General features: G+C 56.6%; 1 protein-coding gene across 1 annotated transcript in view; it reads left to right on the top strand.

Moving 5' to 3' along the window:
• The window catches only part of FBXO15 (F-box protein 15), a 30,630-nt gene extending 25,091 nt beyond the window's left edge, over positions 1–5,539 (top strand). Inside the window, exons 9-10 of the mRNA XM_055127788.1 lie at positions 4,670–4,794; positions 5,211–5,539. Coding sequence (XP_054983763.1) covers positions 4,670–4,794; positions 5,211–5,480 — 395 coding nt within the window. The 3' untranslated portion in view covers positions 5,481–5,539. The remainder of the gene's footprint in view (positions 1–4,669; positions 4,795–5,210) is intronic.
• The last annotated feature ends 11,170 nt before the right edge of the window (positions 5,540–16,709 follow it).

The following is a 16,709-nucleotide window of genomic DNA, read 5'->3' as shown; positions in this document are numbered from 1 at the left end:
TTTTTTTTACATATCATTAGTGTTATTATTATTATTATTATTATTTTTCTGGGAAGGAGGTAGTCCAAATAAATTTGGAAGCCTCTGGCAATCTTTTGTGTGTGTGTGTGTGACATGTGTATCAGTTACAGAAAAGCACCTTTTTCACCATGTAGCTACCACGTAGTGGAAGAAAGCCACCATTTCTGCCCCTTCTGAAGGAAGGACAAGTCCCCCCGGCACTGCCCATCCCTGCCCCCTCACTCACCTGCCTCCTTCCAGGCCAGGGGACGCAGCAGGGGCCACTCTGCCGGGGCGGGGGCGTTGTTTGTGCTCTTCCCCTTCCTTCTCACTCACACCCCCATTTCACTGGTCTTGTCCTGAGACAGCTCTCAGCAGTGGACTTGAGGCGGCTCCTGACCTCTCTAGAGTTGAGCCCACAGAGCTACAGTGACTAGGAGGAGGGGCTGTGGCCCTGGCCGGGAGCTGAGGGCAGGCACAGCTCCTGCAGTGCCACATTCTCTTACTGGAACGAGGCCAAGCGGTCAGTAGCCCTTTCAGGTCATTGTGTCAGGCTAACGCTCGGTGTCTGGATAGGCCCCCGTCCTTCCCCAAACTTACCTGACCTCCCCACTTCCCCCATTTGGTTTGGTTCTGGGTCACCGGGTGTAGGCGAGGGCTTACTCCTGTCTCCATGGGGTGCTGGGGATCGAACCCAGGTTGCCTGTGTTCAGGGAAGTGCCCTGGCCCCATCACACCCTTTCCAGAGAAACAGTTCTCTCAGCACCGCTTACCAGTGCTTTGGAGGGTTTTCTATTTAAATGGGGGTCACAGCCGGCAGTGCTTGGAGACCATTCTGGGTGGTACTGGGGGCCATGGTGGTGGGGATTGAGCGGGCCTCCCTCAGGCAAAGCACCCTCAGCCCTGGAGTGTCTCTCAGCCGGCCCTTGTTTAATGTTGGGCACGGTGCTGGGTCAGTGACCTGCCTGGAGAGCCCCCAGAGTTAGGGACAGTCGTGTTACGGCCCTGACCCACAGACAGGGCAGAGCCGCGGAGCCAAGCTGGCCGGTCCACGTGCACAGTACAGGCTCAGCAGGTGGGAATGTTCCAGAAACCAGCCCGGGAGGGCAGCTCTGCTGGAGAGGGGAGCCCTGGGGTGCTGTGGGCTCTGCTCTGCCCTGACGCCTGCCCGCAGTATCTGATAAGGGGTGAGGAGACAGGCCCCTGCCGACCCTTGATGCAGACCGAGCCTGAAGGGGCGCCCGGCTTCTACCGCCGTGTAGCTGACAGCGAAGAAGAGGAAGGAGTAGGCGTTGTGGTTTTGGGGCCACACCAGGTGGTGCTCCAGGGTGCTCCCAGCTCAGTGCTCAGGGAACAGATGGAACTGGGGCCTGAACCCAGGCTCCCTGCATGTGGAGCATGTGCCCCAGCCCGCTGAGCCATTTCTGCGGCCCTGAGCAGGGAGAAGTGTTAGTGGCCGAGTGTGCTGCTTCTGCCACTGGGGTCTGCGCGTGAGTTGTTAGAGAAACTATGTTGAACAGCCAGCCTGCTTTACTGATGTGGGGCTGCGAATTCCGAGTGAGTCGACGTTTGTAAAGCGGTGCACAGCCGTTGTGGGTGCCTGGTCCCTTCCAGAGCCACAGCCTATTTACACCCGAGGAGCACAGTACTGGAGCATTGGCCCTTCCCCTACGCCCTATGCTTTGTTCTGAGTGGTCCAGTTTGTCCTTGAGGATTTGATTGGGAAAAATGTGACATTCATTGTCTCTCCACAGTCCAGTTCAGCCTGCCAGTGGGGGCACGTGGACCTCCCTTTTTCTCGAGTATAGTGATAATATATAGCAGGGGGGATCGTTTGAAAACTACTTGGTGATTTGAAAGATTGAAGTGACATCTGTATTTTGAATCCACTCATGTCTTTGAATATTAGCTTGACTAAGAAAACTTGGTTGGGGCTGGGGATGTAGCTCAGTGCTAGAACAGTGGCCCTATATGAGTGAAACCTGGGGTCAGTGCTTGGCAGTGGTTAAAAGGAGGAGGACGAGGAGGTGGAAAAGGAGAAGGAGGAGTAGGAAGAGGAGAAGGACGAAAAAGAGGAGAAGGACCCACTTGACTCCCAGGTGAAGGCATCTCTGTCCGAAAGCGGCTCTCCACTGTTCTTTTTTTTTTTTTTTTTTTTTTTTGTCACACCCAGCTATGCTCAGGGGTCACTCCTGGCTCTGCACTCAGGAATTACTCCTGGCAGTGCTGGGGGGACCATACGGGATGCTGGGAATTGAACCCGGGTCAGTTGCGTGCAAGGCAAACGCCCTCCCCGCTGTGCTATCACTCCAACGCCTCTCCACTGCTCTTTTCTGGGACTGCTCCTGGCTTGACTGCCCAGGCTCCTCCCTCTGCCAGGATGTCGCTGCTCCCCACTTCCCTTCCCGCACCGGGATGATGTCCTTGGCTTTCATCACCTTCCTCTCTCTCTGGCCGCAGTGGCAGGGCTCTTGGTTTGGACTTGCATTTCCCCAGAAGGGCTGAGGGCCGAGTGATAGAGCAGTGCTTGCCTTGCGACTGACCTGGGTTCGAGCCCCAATACCCTGGTTGGTTTCCTGAACCTTCCAGAAATAAGTCCTGAGCATCACCAGGTATGTGGCCCCCAAACTGCACTCGGAAGAGCAAAATAATCCCCAAAGGGCCGCAGGGTTCAGCGCCTCCTGCCTGCTCCCCAGCCCTTGGCAGTCTTCTTTGACCCACTGGCTTTGGAAACGAGCAGTTTTCCCTTTGTAGCTTCTGCGCTGTTGGGGCCCTTTCGGTGTTCTGGGAGCCTGTCCTACGCCAGATGGATGTTTTGCAAACATTTTTCCTAGCCTGTGCGTGGCTTTTTCCATTCTCCCAGGAATGCCTTTCGATGGTCAGACATTTCTCACTTTATAGTGCTTGTTTTACTTCTGTGTTAAAAATGTTTTCTTCCCAGGTCCTGGGCAACCTCCCCTCTCTGCAACTATCATGGCCTCGTGTCTGAGGCCACCTCTGACTCCTGTTGGCTTGGTTGCAGGAAAGGAGGCAAACAAACACACAGGAGACAAGGACAAGAGGGTCAAATGGGGGGCGCCAGTGTGCTCATGGGCCAGCCTTCCTTCAGTCCCCGTCAGTCCCGAGCCGGCGCCCGGTGCCCGGGCTGCTGCTTGGTGGGCAGAGACACAAAGGATGTCGGAGTCAGTAGGTCCGTGAAGGGCCGTGGGAGCCGCACGGCTGTCAGCAGGCCCGGGTTGGGGGAGAGCGGGGTCACCTCGGCCGCCTGTTGTCGTCTGCTCGTGCCGCTGCCCACCTCCAGAATAGTCCACTCTGTCTAACTGGGCGCAGCCCTGCCCGTTTCTGCTCTCAGACCTGCGCAGCCTCTGCCCAGGGGAACACACCGGCCCTGGGACGCTTCCCACAGCTTCAACGTCCCTGTTGACGTCCGCAGTCCTGTGGTTGGTTTTCCTGTAGAGGCTGAGTGGGGGTCTGGAGCTTATTTCATTCTCTCAGGTGTTTTAAAGTTGTTTTTGCATGACTTGTGAAAAAACTTCTCACTGAGTTATTCTGATCTTTGTGAAGAAGTGGCTTGTAAGGACATTGGTCTGTTTCTGCATTAATCCTGTTCCGTTGTCTGTGTCTGTGGCAAACCGAACTTTTGTTGCTGTGTCTCTCTAGTTGGTCTTTTTGTTTTGCTTTGTTTTCTTTTGTTTTGTTTTGGGGCTACACCCTGCTGTGCTCAGGGCTGGTTCCTGGGTCTGCACTTGGGAATCACTCCTGGCTCAGTGGACCATATGGGGTGCTGGGATGGAACCTGGGTGAGTGGCGTGCTAGACAGGTGCCTACTTGCCCTGAGCTTAGGGGTGGGACAGAGGGGCTGGCCCTGGGCTGTAGAGGTGGGACAGAGGGGCTGTAGGAGTGGGACGGAGGGGCTGTCCCTGGGCTGTAGGGGTGGGACAGAGGGGCTGTCCCTGGGCTGTAGGGGTGGGACAGAGGGGCTGGCCCTGGGCTGTAGGGGTGGGATAGAGGGGCTGGCCCTGGGCTGTAGGGGTGGGATAGAGGGGCTGGCCCTGGGCTGTAGGGGTGGGATAGAGGGGCTGGCCCTGGGCTGTAGGGGTGGGATAGAGGGGCTGGCCCTGGGCTGTAAGGGTGGGGCGGAGGAGCTGGCCCTGGGCTGTAGGGGTGGGGTGGAGGGGCTGGCCCTGGTCTGTAGGGGTGGGATGGAGGGGCTGGCCCTGGGCTGTAGGGGTGGGGCGGAGGGGCTGGCCCTGGGCTGGAGGGGTGGGGTGGAGGGGCTGGCCCTGGGCTGGAGGGGTGGGGTGGAGGGGCTGGCCCTGGGCTGTAGGGGTGGGATGGAGGGGCTGGCCCTGGGCTGTAGGGGTGGGGCGGAGGGGCTGGCCCTGGGCTGGAGGGGTGGGGCGGAGGGGCTGGCCCTGGGCTGGAGGGGTGGGGCGGAGGGGCTGGCCCTGGGCTGGAGGGGTGGGGCGGAGGGGCTGGCCCTGGGGCTGGAGGGGTGGGGCGGAGGGGCTGGTCCTGGGCTGTAGGGGTGGGATGGAGGGGCTGGCCCTGGGCTGTAGGGGTGGGGCGGAGGGGCTGGCCCTGGGCTGTAGGGATCTTCCTGCAGACAGTGCCCAGGAGCAGAGATGCTGCCTGGTCCGTCCTGGTGACCTGCTTCCTGTCTCTCCAGGCCACATTGAAGATGGATACGTGAAGCTCATTGTTATAAGTCATAAAAAGGACACAGAACACCTCCCTCTCATTGGCAAAGTTGGTCTCTCCTGGAAAACGAATGCATTTGATGGCTATATCGAGGTAACCCTTTGTTCACTCGAGTCACCTGGTTTCCATGAGAGGAGGAAATCCCTTGGCATTTTCTAGGAGTGGCTTTTGAGTCTAGTAGAGTCTTCCAGCTCCTGCAGATACGTGCACGTCTGTCCTCCTCCCTCTCGACCCCTGGCCGCCCATTCCTCACCCAGTCTGTACAGATAACCCGTTAGTCCCTGAGTGGGGCACGAGGGGCGTGGTGGCGGGATGCAGTGTGCTGGGGACAGCGGCCGGGGGAGGGAGGGCGGGAGGAGGGGGGAGGGAAGGAGACTGTAGGTTGGACCCGGTGAGTCCAAGCTGTCTGCGTCACTGCTGCATCAGTGCAGCCCTCCCTGCGGGTTCAGTTCCAGGCTGCAGATCCCACGGCCCGGTCGCTCCCCCCTGAGAGCCGCTTTGTCTCCTAGAACTGCTCCATACTGGACATCACCGTGCTGGACGAGTGCGGGAGGCCCTTCTGGTGCCTCAGCTCCCCGGTCAGCATGGCGCCCGTGCCCGTGCCCTCCGACAGCGCTCACTTCTCCGGCCCCACCTACTACGTGGACTACGCGGACGCAGAGGGCCGCGTGCGCGTGGAGCTGGTGTGGGTGGAGGAGACGGAGGAGTTCTTCATCGTCAGCCTCGTCCTGTTCCTCAGCACCGCCAAAGTCAACCGCTGGTTCGGCACCTGCCACTGAGCCTCCGGCCTCGCCCTCCCTCTCGCTGGGACTGTTGAATAAAGCTGGGTTTGTCCGTACCGCCTCCTGACTCGCCTGGGAAACGGCTCTCTGGGCCCGTTCAGGGCTACTGTGTAGAGCGGGGTTTTCAGACGTCACTGCAGGTGTCAAAAGGCTGAAAACCATTGGTCTGGAGGATCAAATTGAAACTTTAAAATAGGAAAGCAGCACACCTCAAGGGAGTCGGTGGGTGCGGCGAGGGGGCTGGATGCCCGGCGGTGCCCAGAGATTGCAGGTATCCAACCTGGTCCTGCGGGGACCAGTGCCTGGGCCCCTTCAGGGACAGTCTTACCAAAGAAAAAGAAGCACTAAGATGCTCCGGCTGCGAGAGGCGTGCTGGGCGGTGCAGCCTCGGCTGTGCCCAGGTGGCTCCTCTGCGCTGAGTCGCGTAGAGGCTCAGCCTGAGGAAACGCAGGTGGCACCTTGACCTGCCGCCAGGTCCCAGCTGTGCTTGAGCAGGGCAAAGTCAGCCGCGCTTGGGAGGGACGGGAAGCGGTTCCTGAGAGGAGCACAGGTGCACGGGTGCAGAGGCGGCCCCAGCCCACAGGCCACCTGCTGCGGGACCGGCAGGTCACGGCCAGTACAGAAGGCCACCCTCAGAGCCGGCAGTCCCGGGCCCGGAGCACTCACTGGAGCGCACTCACTGCCAGCCCTTCCTCGAGAGGAAGTGGGGGGCCTGCTGCGGGGTCCAGACCCCAAGCGGAGACGGGGGCGCTGGGCTCACCGTGTGCACCGACTCCGGGGGGTAGCAGGTGCGGACTCTCCATCGGCGTTGGCGGAGGAGACAGGAGTCCCGGGCCCGGAGACACTAGCGGGGCGCACTTCCGGGTCGGGGAGAGCCCAGCTGTCAATATGCCCCTGGGAGACCAGGTCCTAGTCGGTGCCTCTGGGTGTGACTCCGAGGCTGTCCTTGTCACGGGAGCTGCCCCAGAGGCCGTCGAGCGTTGCTGCTGCAGGAAGAAGCCTTTCCTCCGGGGATGGCTCCGCTGCACGGTCCCCGAGAGAAACGTGCCCTTCCCGGCACAGACGTCCAGGGGAAGGCGCTCGCTCCCACGCAGCTCGCTCCGGTCTGGTCCCTGGTACCGCGAGCTTCCCTGCGCACTGCCGGGAGTGATCCCTGCGCACAAGGCCAGCTGGCCGTGCCCATGCCCTGCCCCCACAGAAGGACACATGCCCCAGGGCTGGGGGGGGTGGGGTGGGGCGGGAAGGCTTGTGTGCTCAGTCACCCAGATATGTTCGGGCACCCCCAGGGCTGCCCCCAGTGCTGCCGGCAGTCGAGCCCTGGACTCCTGGCTTCTCCTCTCTGCCTTTCCCTGGGCCTTTCCCCGGCCTCACCCCTGCCTCTGTCCAGAGCATGTGATCTCGGGACATGTCTCCCCAACTGCAGCTGCACAGAGTCAGGTCATGCCTGGCCCCAACTCTGTGGGGCTTGGGGGAGCACCGGGGCTTCCCATGGCGCTCGGGGCCCTGCTGCCACCTGCTGGTTCTTCAGGCAGGACCGGTGGGTCTGGTGATGTGCTCTGGGGGGACAGTCCCCCCAGCCCTCTCCTTTGTTCTTATGGGCGCAGTGAGCCTTGTTTCAAAGCACCGGTTATCTGGTTTTACTGCGAGACAAGGCTGTCCCCGAGAGACACACGGGAAACCGCATCGTGTGAAGTAGGTGCAGAGAAGGAATGTTTCAGCGACATTTTCATTGTAGTGATGTTTGGGTTAGGCACGTTTCCAGGAGAATTTAGGCTGTAAATAGTGAACTCCAAGTAAGACTGATAGTAGGAACTTCATCAAAGAACTTCAGACTGGGAAGAAATGATGAGTGCTAAGAAAATGCTGAGTGGCAAAAATGTTAGTTGATATCATTTGATAGGGACCAACATGATCAGTGAATTAATTTTGTGTCACGAGATTTAAATGGGAAGCGATTGGTCCCGATGAAAATGAGAAAAATACAAACTATAGGTACATGACCAACAATGGACCAGAGGAATATGTTGGCTTAATGGCGCTTAATGGCACTATAATTTGAAGGAAAATGTGTTATTGATGAATAGAGTATAATGTCCTCAGAGTCGAAATAGTGGGATAAAAGCATCCTGTTCTGATTTCAGATGTTGAGTAGCTTTTAACTGCAGTGTGCTATAAGCTAAGGCAAATGTATATGTTTCATATCAGGGAGCAGAAAGATAAATGGACAAATAAATGTGGTTTGAGTTGCTGAAGTCATGGGCTGGTGAAGACATCTCACGTATTTCTACTAGAGTGGCCATCGTGTCATCTAATATTAAAAAAATTGGGTTTTTAGTTCCTGTTTCATGAACTCTACAGTGAGGCCCAAGCGCCACGCTGAGCTGGTTCCGTCCTGAGTTTGCATAAGCCTCCAGCCTCGTGTTCCGCCCGCTTCTCTGACACGTGCTGATTGATGGCCTTGGCCGGGACAAGAAATTGGAGTGTCAGGACTCAGGCTCTAAGTGGTTCCCGCTCACGGATTTATGGAGCCGTTTCCCGTTCCCAGAGGAAGACTTGCTCTCTGTACTGCAGTTTTGCAGCGGGGTGGCTGGGCCGCCCTGTTTATCCCTCACCGGGCAGTGGACGGTCCCCAGGCCCGTCCCCAGGCTCCGCAGCACAGGGTGTGGGTGGCTGGAGTCTGGTAGGAAACTTGTCCCCCGAGGGTCAAGATGAATCACAGCTCCATCCTGGGGACAGTCAGGTGCCTCGGATGGCTGGGCAAGGGGACAGTTGTGCCCTGGATGTTCTAGAAGGCCTTGGAACTTGGCCGCGGAGCAGGCGTTGAATCTGGCTTCTTGGACAGAGCCTGGAGGCTCCCCTACGACTCCCCTGACGTGCTGGACTCTGAGAACGGGTGGAGACCACGCGACCCTTCATCCCACCAGACGGACAGCCCGAGCCTGCGCTTCGAGGAGGGAGAGCCCCGCCTCTGCTCGGGGCCTCAGCCGCCCGTGCTCCCGAGCACTTTCCCTGACCTGAGAATGACCCTTGGCCGGAATCCCCCCTTGCTGGGGCCGGCCACACTGGCCCTGGCAGTCCCAGAGGCCATTTCCTTGCTCCGGTCTCGCCCTCCCAGCAGGGCTGCGGCCTGGGCCGTCGTGCCGGTTGACAGGGACAGTGAGGCCAGTTCCTGGGCGCCTCGCAGTAGGTAGAGGCAGGGCCGAGCGGTCAGCAGGTGCGGCAGACCGACGCGGGGCAGTGTCCTCGTCTGTCCTTGCCCACGCTGCTCTTTCCGGCTCAGAGGCCCTGCACTTGTGTTTCATGCTTCCCTGGCTCTGCCGTCTGTGTTCTTTCCTGCTCTTCTACTCTTTCCTGGGTGCAGTGTATAGCCCGTTTGCAATGCTTCACACTCTAAGGCCCAAACTGTTTCACCCCGGGGAATATCCCAGTCGAGGGGCTTTTTGTCAGGGGGAAATTTTCCCATGAAGTGCAGAGAAAAATTCCCCTCCCCCACTCCCATGGAGGCGTTGGAAACTCCCCGTGAATGGCAGTCGGGGCCGTCACTCTGCCTTTCACTGGCTCGGGTGGGGTCTGCGCTGGTTGCCTGGGAAAGGCGGGTACCAAGCCCCGCCCTGGGACGGAAGTCCAATAGTTATATTAGGCGCAGATGGCTCTGAGGTCACGCGCCTCGTTGTCCTCCTCCGTGGCACCTCCCGGGAGCGTGTGCACGCGGGCAGAGCCAGCAGGGTGCAGCTGAGACGCACCCCTTTCAGCGACCTCAGAGCTTTGTGTGCGTGGCGGGCGTGGGGCCGTCTGGGCAGTGGAGAGTGAGAGGAGCTTCTGTCCCGCTTCCTGCTCCACTGTGCACTTGGAGATGACCGCTAAAATGCCGGCTAGCCGTGCAGCCAGGTGACTGGGCCGGCAGGCTGAGGGGACTGAGGCTTCATGCTTGTCAGGGTGTTGGGAAGAACATGCAGAGATGGTCCCTGTGACCCTCCACCCAGGAGCACTCCACACGGTGAGGCTGTAGGTGGAGAGATGGGGGGTCCTGGCAGTGGATAGTGGGGGACTCTGCCCGGAATCCAGCCGGCCGGAAGGCCTTCGGGATACAGGGCCCCGTGAGAAGATCAGAAAGTAGGTGAGATGCGGAATTCCAGAGCGTCAGTTGGACCCCCGGGAGGAGAAGTCTCAGGGCTTCTTGGATCTGTGTTGATAAAGGACTCCGGAGCTCAGAGCTTTCCCCCAGGGACAGCCCTGTTAGCGCCCTGTGCAAAGATTTCCAAACCAAGGCAGTTACAGAGAATTGTCAGTCTATAGCCAGCCCCGAGGTTATTGAGTGCCGACTCTGGGGCGACCCGGGCTGGTGAGTGTGAAGGTCTTTCTCTCCCCTCCCAAATTAACTTCTCTCCACCAGTTGTCACCCTTCTGGAATTCTTTTCTGTGAGGGTCGGCAGGGGACGGAAGGAGAAAGGAACCAGGGGTAGAAGTTCGGCCTGATTTCCCTTTTCTTTTTTCTTTTTTTTTTTTAATTTATTTTATTGGATCACCATGTGGAAAGTTACAAAGTTCTCAGGCTTATGTCTCAGTTATACAATGCTCAAACACCCATCCCTTCACCAGTGCCCATATTCTACCAACAAAAAAAAAAAGAAAGGAAAAAAAAAAAGAAAAAACCAGTACACATCCCACCCCCACCCCCGACCCCCTCCTGCATAACTGATAAAATTCACTTCATTTTCTCTTTACCTTGATTACATTCCATATTTCAACTTAAAGCTCACTATTGTTGTTGGTTTTTCAACACTGAACTCACTATTCTCCTTGGGAGTTTATCCCCCCAAATGCGGCCCTATTGACAAGAAAACATTTGATAATTAGTTCTCCAGGAATGAGAATAAGGAGGTAAAAGGCCGCGCGGTTTAGGATTTCTCTGTTTAGGTAATTAAGTACATGGAGATTTAAGTGGGAAATTTCATCATTTCCCTTCCTGGGGCAGCAAAAAGCAAAAGCTTCGTTCACGGTCTGGGGACATGGTTGGGAGCACTTGCTGGGTTCAGAAGTCATCTAGCTGGCTCTGGGTGTTGGGCGTTCATCAGCAGAGCGGCCGTGCAAACGCATGGCCACCGGGTTTGAATCCCGGCGGAGCACGAGCCAGAGCCAGTACCAGCCCCAGCCCGAGACTTCCCAAGCGTCCCGCTGTTCTGATTTCCCTTTTCTGACAAAAAGCAAGTCCTCGCTCCAGCCCGAGTGCCGTGCTCCCGAGAAATCAAGGGACTGGGATTCATCTCCACGTCGTGTTGATCCCGCGGAACCCAGTGCAGCTCTGTGAGACTAAGGCCTGCACGGTGCAGACTTCCTCAGCTCCACCCGTGCAGGCTCTTCCTGGGTGGCTGAGGGAGGCAGGCCCTCTCGAGGCTGCCCTCTTCAGAGAAGTCACCCGAGACAAACAACAGGGTTTTGTCCCCCGACTTGGTCCAAATGACGCAGCCGTGACCTCATGAGGAAAAGTGGCGCTTCGTGGAAGTGACTGGGAGAGTTTTTTTGAGACTCAAAATGAATTCTGTGGGGCTGGAGCAATAGCACAGCAGGTAGGGCGTTTGCCTTGCATGCAGCTGACCCAGGTTCGATTCCCAGCATCCCATATGGTCCCCCGAGCACCATCAGGAGTGATTCCTGAGTGCATGAGCCAGGAGCAACCCCTGAGCATCACCAGGTGTGACCCAAAAAGCAATATAAAAAAATATATATATTTAAATATATATATATATATTATATATACACACACATATTCTGACATATTCTGGATGGGGACCCCAGCCTCTGCTTACTGCACATTTTCCAGGCTTCACAGCTTCACTGGGGGTGGGGGGGCTGTGGCTTTTGTGGAATTCCCCTGCCCGAGCCGGTTAGTCCTGGAAGGAGAGGCATAGATGGGGGTGCACACAGGAAGCTCTGCGGTAGGTGCTGGTCCAGCCACTGGGGAACCTCAGGTGACCTGTCAGTGCTCCATGCCGTCACCTGCGGGACGAGCTTCCCGTCTTCCGGCTCTGCACAATGTGGAACCACTGGAACGGGGAGAAGAAATGAGGAGCTGGAGACAGAAACAGAAACGAGTAGTTAAGTGCCGACCCCACCAGGAGGATGTTTTCATCGCTGCTCCTCAGCTGCTTCAAATAAATACCAGATAAAGATGAACTGAGGCCGTGTGGTGCCATTTCAGAGGAGAAACAGGAGTGGCCAAAGGGCAAGGCAGACCGAAAATCGAGCCGTGATGGACGACCCCTGCCCCAGAGCAGTGGAGGTCATTTTCCCGCCGCCTCTCAGCCCTGCGCCCCCAGCCTTGCGTCTGCTGGGAGTTGCTGTTTCTGTGTTCGTTCCACGGAGCACGGTGACCTTGCTAACGAGCTGCCGAGAGTGCTCCAATGCCCAGATGGTGCCGAGTGCTCATGGCCATGGAAATGAGGCCACGGGGTCTCCGGGAGATCAAGGGAGGGGGGAGGGCCCAGAGCTGGCCACTCAGGCTTGGGGGCACACCTCGGGGCTTCTCCTTTGGCTGGAGGCCCGGAGGGGCCTCCTGGGCCGTTGGCGGTCAGGCCTCGTGGGTCCGTGCAGCGGGAGGGCAGCGAGAGCTGTTTGCCTGTGCTTGGAAGCGGCCGGCTGTGAAATCTGAGGCCATGCTAGGACCCTCTGCCCCACGAGTGAAGCCCCCGAGACTGTGTGTTCCCTCCCGAACACTGAGACGGTCCTGGAAAGACCGAGAGCAGGCGGGCAGGGAGCGGCCCCCTTGCCCGGAGTTTCGAGATGGGGCTCAGGTGGAACTTCTGCTGCCTGCCCTGGCTCCGGTCCAAGGCCAGGCCCCCGAGGGGCGGACTCGGCGGGAGCAAAGGCCTCCGAGGTCCCTGAGTGGGGGGCCTGGCACTCGGGTCCCTTGTCCTCGGTGTACCCTAGACCAGATTCTGCCTGCGCGGGAAGCCCCGGAGCAGTAGGCCGAGGCCAGGACTGACTTTCTCTCCTGCCTTCCTGATCGTGGGGTTGGGGGGCGGGGGATGGGGACCAGCTCCCGAGCCACACATCAAGGGGGTCTCGGGAGCAGCCGCACACCTGGGGCCACGCGGCAGGGGCTCCTGTCGGGATTTCCCGGGCTGGGCCTTCTGGGGCCTCAGCAGTGAGGCCACGGGCTCCGGCAGGAGGAGCAGTGAAGGGAGGTGGGTGACGGCTGCCGCGGGCCCCTCTGGGGCCAGCCCAGGCGGGAGTGCGTCTCTGTGACCCCAGACCTCTCTCGGGGAGCACCTGGGCCGCCAGCCTTTCTCCCTTCCTTGCTGACTGACCTTGCAGCCTCGAGGGATCTGCAACTGCCTGGTGCTCACTCGCCACTCGGCCCCGCGCCTGGGTCGAGAGTGCTGAACACGGGCCATTACCCCCCCGCCCTGCCGCCAGCCACAGAGGGGTCCGGGGGGTCTTGGTGGAGAAAACCCACAGCTCTGCCACGAGACTGGGTCAGAAATGACCCTCACAGGAGGACTCAGCCTGACAGTGCCAGTTCCCACTGACCCTGAGGCCTTCCGTCTCGATGGGCTGGAGCGATGGCACGGCGGGTAGGGCGTTTGTCTTGCATGCAGTCGACCTGGGTTCGATTCCTCTGTCCCTCTCGGAGAGCCCAGAAAGCTACTGAGTATCCCGCCTGCATGGCAGAGCCTGGCAAGCTCCCCGTGGCGTCTTCGATATGCCAAAAACAGTAACAACAATCTCACAATGGAGACGTTACTGGTGCCCGCTCGAACGAATCGATGAACAATGGGATGATAGTGCCACAGGGCTACAGTCTCGACACCACTGCATTAGAATGGTGAAGTAAGTTTTATGCCTTGAAAGCGAGCTGTGATCTCCCTGGGAAACTACAGGGCTAAGAAGGGAGGAAACTGTTTGGGGTGGGTAACAGCAGAGTTTGAAGCCTTTTCCTTCGTGAGTCTAGCAAGCAAGCCACCGTGAAACTAGCTCCAGGGAAAAACAGGCGTTTACAAAGCCAAAGCGAGACCTCAGGGACAGAACAAGTTATGGTCAGGCAACGCTACAAGTCAGATGGGAGACGATGAACTATTGCTGCACAGTGCTGGGGCCGTGCACAGGCGACGATTCAGAGTAATTACCTGCTGTCCCTGCCCCAAGTGCCCCGCAGGCAGGCTAAAGTCGGCAGAATTTCACATGTGAAGTGAACATTTTGGAGAACATCTACCTTCGGTGTAGGAAGAGATTATAAATTAGAAGACGTGAGAATCATGACCACAGACGGCCACACGGCCCCGCATGCCTGTGCAGAGAGGAAACCTTCCCCGCTGCACGGCAGCAGGCGGCGCCCAGACTGGGAGCTGCTTGGGGGCAGCTGATCCGCGATGGGCGTCCCCGGGAGTGGGAAACACCCTCCAAGCACAGCTGACGCCCGAGACTCGGCAGAGAGATGACGATGACAACGGAGCTGAAGAGTAATCGCACAGCATGGCGGGCTGTGCTCTGTGATTACCGGCATCGTCACCATCAGAGAGATTCTAATCAAGACCCTCTGAGGTATCCGTCACTCTCTTCAGCTGGCAAAAGCGCAAAGAGCCGTCTGCCGACTCCAAGTTCTGTTCAGAGTGTGGAATCTAGAAATTTCTTTGTCATGCCGGTGGGTGTAGAGTAGGAACAGCTGGCGGTGCTCAGGGCTTACTCCTGGCTCTGCACTCGGGACTCTGGGTTCAGGGAGGCATTTGGGGTGCGGGAGATTGAGCCCAGATCAGCTGCAGGCAAGGCAAGCTCCTGATCTGCTCCACTGCTTCTCTGCCTCTCTGGTGATAGTCACTTCTGAAAATAATTTTGTATTCTCCAACACGTTGAAAATTATAATGCAACCTAGCAGCTCCATTTCTAAGTATGTCAGCAGGTATGCACAGAGAGATGTGGAAGACACTCAGCACTTGTTCACTTAGCAAGAAATTGGGAGAATCCTGGATGTTCTTTGTCAGGAAAGTGAGTAAGTTAATTGTGATATAGTTGTAAAATGTTAATATTATAATGCAGCAAGATGAATGAACCAGGACTAGGTGCATGAATATCAACGAATCTCAAAAAATGGCAGTGCAGTGTAGAACTGTTAATGTGAGATTACAGAACCCTCGAACCAAACTCCCCTTTATTTTATGGGAATGTGCACTTATAGAAAGTACATTTAAGGCACTAGAAACATGAATGAAGATTGCAGACTTCCAACACGAGAGTGATCACAGTTGGGTGAGGGAGTGAGAGGGGGACAATGAAGAGCAACTTTTTGATTTTCTTTTTTTTTTTTTCTTTTTGGGTCACACCCAGTGATGCTCAGGGATTCCTCCTGGCTCTGCACTCAGGAATCACTCCTGGTAGTGCTGGGGGACTCTAGGGGGTGCTGGGGACAGAAACCAGGTTGGCCGCATCAAGGGAACCTCTCTGCTGTACTTTGGCTTCGGCCCCTTTTTAAATTTAGTTTAATTTAATTTAATTTATTTTGCAAATTTCCAAGGGCATGATTTGGGCCCAGAGAGCGCAGCCAGCCCCAGCGCCCCCTGTAAGATGGTCCTCCAGACTGCCCCGAGGCCCTTCTCCAGGGCAGGCTGAAAAGCAACTCCCCCATTCGCACACCCTCCTGTCAGCTGACTTTCTCTTACTCCCCCTCCCTACTCAGGTCCAAATCCTGAGGAACCCCCCACGGAAGCCAAAAGCTGCACTCAGGACTGTTTCCTGTTGCCTTCCGTCACCTGGAGGCAGCTCTGGCAGGCAGGAGCAGCTGCCTCACGCGGGGGAGCGTCAGGCCTTCGGTTCAAGGCAGGCCTTCCACTGATTGGACAAGGCCCACCACCCTGGGGGCAATTTTTTTTTCTTTTTTTTGTAGACCTAGACTCGGAGATGCACAGATGTTCGTATTATCAGGAAAGGAATTTAAATTATCTGTGATTCATATGTCAAGGGCTCTCACAGAAAAAGGATATAGCATTCACAGATAGATGTGCTCTTCGTGTATTTAAAATAGGTCTTAGTATTTCTGGCACAGAGCTCCTAAAACAATTTCCAAAACAATGGAACGATGACAAAAAAAAAGGGCACCTGGATATTCATCGGACAAGCCTTTTCCAAGCACATCTGTGTCTGTTCACGAGCAGACCCTGGCCAGGTCCGAGCGCAGGAGGCTGCTGGCAAGGACGTCGACCATGATCAGAGGGTTGGAGTTTCCAGTCCCTGGCCCCGACGTCCAGAGAGAGAAGAAGTGATGGCGCTTGATGTTGTTCATGGCACTAGGCAGCAAAGCCTCCGGCTAATGTGCAGATGAACAGACCTCGGAGAGCTGCGGGCAGGCACCACCCCCCATACTGGAGGATGAACCCCCGATTTTCCCTTTTTGTTCCTTTTTTTCCATTTGTGTAATTTTCTTCATTAAGCTGCTGTGATTGACAAAGTTGTTCATAGTGAGCTTTTTCAGGCAGACTGTTCCAACACACTCCCACCACCCGGACCCCTCGCTCCCGAGGTTCCTGCCCCCCGCTCAGCCTGCCCCCTTTGAAGGCCTATAACAAATTTATTTCATATGCTTGCTACAGCAAAATGGGAAGGAATGGCAAATGGAATTATCAATAAAAGTAAATTTGAGGTGATTGATTGCTAAGTGATTTTAGCAATATAAATCAGACCAGTTAGAAGATTAAATTTTAAATGGGAAAAGTGAACAGGCCCATAAAAGTACCAAGCATTGGGGGCTAGAGCAGTAGCACAGCAGGTAGGACGTTTGCCTTGCACGTGGCCGACCCGGGTTCGATTCCCAGCATCTCATATGGTCCCCTGAGCACTGCCAGGAGTAATTCCTGAGTGCAGAGCCAGGAGTAACCCCTGTGCATCGCCAGGTATGATCCAAAAAAAAAAAAAAAAGTACCAAGCGTGTTATGTATTCCAAGGAAGACTTTGTTTGTTTTTAGGCCGCAGCCGGCGGTGCTCAGGGCTTCCTCCTGGCTCTGCTCTCAGGGATCACTCCTGGTGGGGCTCGAGGCACCATGTGGAACTGGGGCTTGAACCTGGGTCAGCCGTGTGCAAGGCAAGCGCCCTGCCTGCGACTATCTCTCTCGCCCCTGGAAATGTTGGTTTTATATCAGGAAATATTATAGATACAAGTTACATGTCTGAATTAATAAGTAAAGGATTTCAATTAAAAAAAACCCTGGATGTGAAAAACTGATCAGGCATGAAAAATGG

This window comes from Sorex araneus, chromosome 2, assembly GCF_027595985.1.
Source record: "Sorex araneus isolate mSorAra2 chromosome 2, mSorAra2.pri, whole genome shotgun sequence".
In the NCBI taxonomy this organism is placed as follows: Eukaryota; Metazoa; Chordata; class Mammalia; order Eulipotyphla; family Soricidae; genus Sorex; species Sorex araneus.
Note: the sequence above shows the minus strand (reverse complement) of the source record. Positions and strands in the feature narration are given on the sequence as shown.